The sequence below is a fragment of the Gossypium hirsutum genome, chromosome A05 (assembly GCF_007990345.1).
Source record: "Gossypium hirsutum isolate 1008001.06 chromosome A05, Gossypium_hirsutum_v2.1, whole genome shotgun sequence".
Lineage (NCBI taxonomy): Eukaryota > Viridiplantae > Streptophyta > Magnoliopsida > Malvales > Malvaceae > Gossypium > Gossypium hirsutum.
In genome coordinates this window covers 102,060,026-102,067,139 of record NC_053428.1, presented here as the reverse complement: position 1 = coordinate 102,067,139, position 7,114 = coordinate 102,060,026, and the positions used below count along the sequence as shown (strand labels likewise).

Below are 7,114 nucleotides of genomic sequence, written 5' to 3'. Positions count from 1 at the left end.
AGATAGTGCGTGCCAAAACTAGCTATACATTATTATACAATAAAGTTGTTACATGATTAAGCTGAGGGAAAGTTCGGTATTTCATTTTGAAGTTCTTTTTAGATATGTTTTCCGAGGTATTCCCTCAAGAATTTTAAGTAGGAAAGCAAATGACAACTTGATTAATAAACATTAATCGGCTCAAGGACTACTGAGCTGCTTTAGATGTTAATAACATATAATAAAAATGCCTGCAAACCAGGTTGTCTTCTGCAATACTTTTCAGGGTAAACTGGTTAAGTTCAGGATAAGATCCAACCATAAATTCAGACTACTGAACAATTAAGAGAAAGCAGAAGACAAATTATAAACCAGGCACTTGGTACAACAGTCAGAAGATGGAAGAAGCAACAAGGTTTTGAACGACTAAACAAATGCAAAACTACTAAGCAGAAACGACATCAAACAAAAAAGGAACTGTAAGGCAGCAACAGGCATTTCCGGCTAGCAAGGTTCTTGGGAGCACATATTATAGAGCTTGGTATTTTGGTGGCATGGACATGGCAAATTTCAAAGAGAATAGTAATATCTCCACATATATTTGGTCCTTCTAGGTAGTAGCATCAAGGTGGGCCCTGGTTCATCTGGTCTTCCGGTTTAGGCAGGCTTCATCAAAGTAGGCACTAGGCGGGCTTCAGGCTTCGTAAATCTCAGCTGTTTTAATGGGAATGGATAGGCAACAAAGGGAAAACAAGTGCATCAGAACCCTAAATATGGAGATCGGAGAGGCTCTGTTATCCAACTGTCATACACTAGTATGTACCGGTCCAATCAGAGAATTGCCAGTTATAATAATACACATAACAGAACCAAAAATAAAACTATAGTCTGTCAGCACGTACCAATCAAAAAGAATTTAGTAACCATAGTTTTTGCGCCGGGAAACAGAGTTATGGCTGGATAACCTGGTAAGAAAAGTTGGTGAGGATTGTTGCAGAATCCTAAGAAAGTAATCATATCTAATCAAAACTAAGTGTGTCGTAGACATGCTTGGGGAAGGATAAAGTGGCATTGTTACCCTTGAAGAAAACTTTTAAGTCATGTAGTTCACATATTTAAATATGATGTTTATAATAGTGCAATGCTCACTCATCTCAAAGCATTTCTCCTGTAGTAGATGATAGTCATGAATAGTAATATAGGCAACAACAAAGACGTTCCTTTTAAGGAAGGAAAATTTCTCACCCAGAGGGACCACTGCGTCCTGATGAATAACCTCCATAAGCTCCATAAGCACTGTTACTAACACCAATCTAGAAATATATAAAGAATCATTATTACTCATAAGCAGTGCAGTAAGAGGAGCAATAGGGCAGTCACAAGAGAACTAATAAAAGGATGACGTGAACAAGGCTCATGAAACAGTTAAGTCCTCAAAAGAAATACCTGGGGGGCACCATAAGTTCCATAGCTTTCACTAGGAGCTAAATCACTGCTGCCATAACCACCAGAATAGGTATGCCCCCGTCCATGCCTCTTGCTCTCTCTACTTTCATAACTCAAACTATCTGTTCCCTCAGTTGGCATAGGGAGATATGGTAAAACTGGCACTAATGGAGAAACAACACCTTCCCTATCAAAAAAATTTGCTCTTAGCCGTGTTGTTATTTGTACAAGGGCATCCTTCGCAACGTCAAGGTCCCCAGCAATCTGATAATAAAAAACAGAGATGTTCACTTTATGCAAGTATTAACTAAAACAACTATGAACCAACAAATACAAAGTAATGATTAAGATAATACTGTCAAAACTATAGAAGTACTTCACCTGGACCATCTCATCATCTTCAGATGCAATCTTAGGAAGGTTTTCCTTAGACAAGATACGAATGTTAGCTTTTGTCATCCGCCTCATCTCAGTTACAATAGATCCTCCTTTACCAATAAGGCAGCCAATACGTGAGGTTGGCACAAGTAAACGGGTTGTGAATGATATAATTCCGGAGTCTCTTTCAACCTTCTCACTGCATCTTGGTTGCAACCTTGCAGCAGCTTCAATAGTAGGTGAAAATGTATCCTCAAAAAACTAATACATCACAAATTTTGGAACACTGTCACAAGCCTAGCACAAGGCATAACATAAGAGGATTTCTAAAGAAATATAATCAAAGTTAAAAGCTGACCTCCTTGGCTGATATTGTTATTAAGCAATCATCTCCATCGCTGCTTGAGCTATCAACTTTAATGGCTGCACCAGATTCCTGCCTGATCTGGTTGATTATTGCACCACCTTTACCAATTACACCTCCAATATTAGCATTTGGACAAACTATACGAAGGGAAAATTCTTTTGATGATCTCTCATCTCTTGGAGCAGAGTACAATGAGCGTGGCCATTCTCCAGCGTCACCTTTGTATCCTCCGTAAGGACCCACCAATGAAGCTAATGGTACAATCGGAGCACCACCAGCAGTATATGCATTGGACATGGCAGAAGCAAGCAAGTGCTGAGATCGTGAAGGATTCTCATGAAGGCGAGATGCAATTTGATGCAGAGCCTTCTTCACAACTGCAGCTTCCCCAGATATCTAAAGCCAAAAATACATATATAAATATCCAACTGTAAGAGAACATCATAAACAGTATAACCAAACAAACTAAAACAGAAATTAACTACAAAAAAATTGAAAAGAAACAAAATCTTAGAACATATTAGAATTATCTAGACATCCCAAAGAATAGAGACAAAAGACTTCAGTACTAAAGGCTGAAGTTTAAAGTGTTGAATTTGTCAACTCCATTACCGGAAATGTTTACAGGCCCCTGCAGCCCTGCCACAGTAAACACTCCTTGTAAATGCCCTCAATATCAATGTACGACTATGGCCCGAGCTTTGTTTTAGAGGGAAGGGGGGATTGCATAATGAATCAGAATTATCTAAAAATGCAACCTCAACTATCAAAAAGTAAAATTACCTGTACAAGCTCATCCGTGGGCAAGGCACAAGAAGGTAAATCATCCTTAAGAATGCGGATCTGAGCACCAGTTTCACTGCGTATGTTCTGAACAATCTGCCCACCCTTTCCTATGATACATCCAATCTGATCAGAAGATACAAGAAGCCGAGCAGTGATTGGGTGGCCTTCTGATTCTTCATCACCATGCAAATCTTCTGCAACAACTTTGTCATGCACCCGGAATAAAGCATCTTGAGCAGGAGAAACAAAACTGTCACCATCTTCAACAGCATTTGTCTCATCCCGTGAGCTGTAGATAGTAACCACTCGCTCCTCAGAACCAGGAACTGTCTCACCAATTCTAATCTTTGATTTAGTGGCTACTCTTAATTGCTTCACAATCTCCCCTCCCCTTCCAATAATGCTTCCTATCTTTCTTGCAGGGCATAAATACCGATAAACAGTATCTTCCGGATCAACAACAAATTGCTCCCTGTCATCACCAGCATTTCTCCTTTTATTTGCTCCATTATCGGGATAGTCAGACTGAGAACGAGCCCGCTTCCGAAAACTATTTCTCTGACCAGCCATATTATCAGCAGAACAATTACCTGTTTCAAAGTCTATCAAAAGTTTATTTTCACAAAAAAAATTATGTTTGAATAAATACTAGAATTCAACCATTTGACCATTTTTAGTCAAATAGGATTTTTTTCAGAAAATTCAAGTGAAAGCAAATAGTAAAACTATATTGAAAACAGTGCAATTAAATAAATCCTTAACACCCCCTACAACTTAGCATTTCAACTACACAAATTCAAATGTGACCTACTAATTCCAACTTCGACCTACAAATTTATATTCTATAACAAACTAAACTCCTGCTTCTAATAACCCATTCTTAATATGACATATAATGAGGAAAAAAGCAATATCTCATAGATTCTATAACATAAAAAAGAATATCAAATCAAACCCAAAAATTTCAACACCACGCATATAAATGTTCTTCTAAAATTGACCAGGAAAAAAGAAAACACTTTATCTCTTCAAACACAATAACATGAACCCAAAATCACCCCCCCCAAAAAAAATAAAAGATTGCATGCAAAGAGATTAATAATAACAGCAGAAAAAACACAGATCTGATAATAAAAAAAGACTCGAAGTAAAAAAAAATTAAAAAGAACAGAAAAATCAACAGGCAATAATGTAAATAAAGGGGAAATAATAATAGGCTAAAGATGGGGGTTTTACCTGACAAATAAAATCGATTCTCAGAGAAGACGATGAGTGTTTAGAAACGAAAAAAAGAAAATATTTGTTACGCCTAGCGTCTCCTCTATTTTTGATTGATTCTAGGGTTTTGGTTGACCCATTCTTGCTTTTATTCTGTTTTCTATATGCGTTTAAATAATTAAAAAGAAGCCAGTTTCCACATCGTGTGATGCACGGTTAATCCTGTCGTGTGCTATTGAAAATATGTTCTTTTTGGGGAAAACAACTGAATTAGTCACTAAATCTTTACCGTGTTTTTATTTGTTCATTCAATTATGTAAATTTTTAATTTAATCATTAAATTATTTAAGTTCAATTTTTTAGTCACTATGTTGTGTTAAGTCTAAAATGGTTGGATAATGTGACTTGTTATTTCTTAGATAAATTACATGAATAATCATTTAATTATGAGAGTGTTTTTATTTTAATCATCTAATTATAAAAGATTTTGATTTAGTCACTAAAGCTTTTAAAATTAAAATTTTTAGTCATCATGTCGTTAAATTGATAACATTAGTTTGACCTAGTCATTTTATTTATCAAATAATAAGTTTAGCCCTTTAATATTTATACATTTAGCTCTTTAATATTTATACATTTTATTAATTTAGTTTTAATTCTAAAACACTAATAAGTTTAACTCTCAACATCTGTAAAATTTGTCAGTTTTATCTTAATTGTTGGTTTTTTTTCTTTCTACCTATTCCTTTACTCTCTTATTCAACGTAGAAAAACTTAAAAAGTTTTCAATTTCTTATACCAGAAAAATCATAATTTATGGGTAAAAATTTTTAACACTTTAAATTAAATAGTGATTCTCCAAGTTGAAAATTTCAAAAGAATTTAATTTCCGACATCAAAAACACCATAAGTCATCGAATAGAACAATAAATGCAACCTAATCTCAACAGTAACATTAATTGTCAACTTTATGTGATAAGGTGAAAAAACAAAATTTTATATAACTAATATTAAAATTTTAATTTGCAAAAACTAATTTAAATTTAACCATACCTTAAAAGAAAACATTTAAGAATTTTACTTTAACCATGCATTCAACATTTTTATTTTTATTTTTATTTTTTTTAAATAAATGATTTAAATTGCGGTAAAAGTATTATGCAGGCCTTATATTAGAGTTAGATTGTATTTTACATTTTCTACTAAAAAAATGGGTAAATTAGTCCTTAGACATTAGATCAAAGAGTAAATTGGTCATTCTGTTAAAAACTTCATCTATTTCTGTTGTTAAAAATTAGTCTATATATGTTAATATTAGATACGCGTGAACACATCACGTGTAACTATCTAATTATTCTATCAACTGCATCAGTTTTTAACAGTAGAAATAGATGAAATTTTTAACAAAAAGGACTAGCTTACTCTTTAATCTAACATACTGAGACTAATTTACCTATTTTTTATTAAAGAGGACAACATGCAATTTAACTTCTATTATAAGGTACCATAGTACTTTTATTGTTAAATTGCAAATGTTTTAATGTAAAATTAAAGAAATTATTAAAATGAATGTGTTGTAATCAAAAGGTATATTCAATCCAAACAGCCAGCTATACCATCTTTCAATTTTTAACATTCTTTTTCTATAAATAGAATAAGGGTGTTAGTGTAAAAATAGCGGCGGCAGTGAGATTACATACTGTAGCAACACTGTCGCATAAAACAAATAATAAGCTAAACGCACCGCATCGCACTACATCACCCATCCAAACCTATAAGTAGTACTATTCATATGTTGTGTATTGTTGCTAGCCATATATACTTCTTTCACATTTGATTTATTTTTAAAGAATAAGTATTAGCATAAAGATTGTTCGGTTATTATATTAACTTGGTATTCATCAAAATGTTTTAAGAAAAATTATTTAAATAGATCTTCATATAAATTATAGTATAGGGAGAAAAATAAGACTCTGATGATATATTTGCAATATTCAACGCAGTTCCTGTCATTGTTTTGCTTTCTTATGGATTCTTCAACACTTGATTTATCTTAGGGCTTTGTCTTAGTATCATGATTTTAGTTTTCTCAGCAAATACTACAATCCCATTTTATGTACATTTCATTATTCATCATTCATGTCGAGTCATTGCCTATTTCACAGGACTAAAACTTTAGTCTGGCAAATTACGTTGCCTTAGTTGATTTCTTGGGTTTAAATCCATCTAAATCAGCATTACTTTCGAAAAATATGAATTCTCGCAGAAATTCTAAAAGGCACCGAAGCAAAATGGAAGCAAAAGAGAAAGAAACCACGAACAAACAGAAAAGCCACAGAAAAATAGCGCACACCAAGTGTTTGAGTAAATGTTCTCAATAATATTTTTAACTCAAGAATGAAGTAATTACAAATGAAGGGGGAGGGCTCTATTTATAGTTGAGCTCCCCCAAATCCAATTGTAAAAATCAAATTACATTAATGGCTGAGATTAGTTCCCATCTAAAATAAGAAAATCTTAAGGGATTTAAATTTTATGCATGTTTATCCTTTAAGATTTATAATAATTATCCTGGTATAATATAATTTACTAGAGTGTTTACATTTTAACCATAATTCAAAAAGATGGGCCTTGAGTCTCTTTAAAGTAATGGGTTAGTCCTGTAGGTGTAAATGACACCAAGGGAACATGAAGGGTCTGAAATACGCGTATCAATTGCGGGCTCCTTTGTGCGGCCCGTGACATTCTCTTTCACCTATTCTCGTGACACCCTCGTCACGTCCTCGGAATGAAACTAGTCTATCTTCTCTTGGAATTGCCATAGAGCCTCATGTTAGATCTGGTGCCCTAAATGTAATATTTTCATCTAAGTACAATTGTAATTTTTTCAAATAGATTAGTTAATAAAAGTATTCACAAATTAAATTAATACTTTATATA

General features: G+C 33.7%; 1 protein-coding gene across 7 annotated transcripts; it reads right to left on the bottom strand.

The window, feature by feature from the left end:
• Positions 1-218: 218 nt before the first annotated feature.
• LOC107949178 (KH domain-containing protein HEN4) lies at positions 219-4,368 on the bottom strand. Of its 7 annotated transcripts, none has more exons than XM_016883906.2 (8): positions 4,193-4,368; positions 2,954-3,546; positions 2,162-2,566; positions 1,807-2,064; positions 1,426-1,689; positions 1,225-1,292; positions 882-944; positions 219-791 (listed from the first exon to the last, which is right to left on the bottom strand). In XM_016883906.2, the coding sequence occupies exons 2-7, from the start codon at positions 3,524-3,526 to the stop codon at positions 896-898; spliced, it is 1,617 nt and encodes a 538-aa protein (XP_016739395.1). In that variant the 5' UTR covers positions 3,527-3,546; positions 4,193-4,368; the 3' UTR covers positions 219-791; positions 882-895. The 7 variants fall into 7 exon arrangements, with proteins under 7 accessions (XP_016739395.1, XP_016739396.1, XP_016739397.1 ...); XM_016883907.2 differs by having other exon boundaries at positions 219-781; XM_016883908.2 differs by having other exon boundaries at positions 219-746.
• Between the last annotated feature and the right edge of the window lie 2,746 nt (positions 4,369-7,114).

Excerpts from the sequence above, each read along its gene's own strand:
- LOC107949178 (XM_016883906.2), bottom strand. The coding sequence starts at position 3,526 with ATGGCTGGTCAGAGAAATAGTTTTCGGAAGCGGGCTCGTTCTCAGTCT. Across the intron at positions 2,567-2,953 it reads CCACGGATGAGCTTGTACAG|ATATCTGGGGAAGCTGCAGT; the intron begins GTAATTTTACTT and ends TTTTGGCTTTAG. Across the intron at positions 1,293-1,425 it reads GAACTTATGGTGCCCCCCAG|ATTGGTGTTAGTAACAGTGC; the intron begins GTATTTCTTTTG and ends ATATATTTCTAG.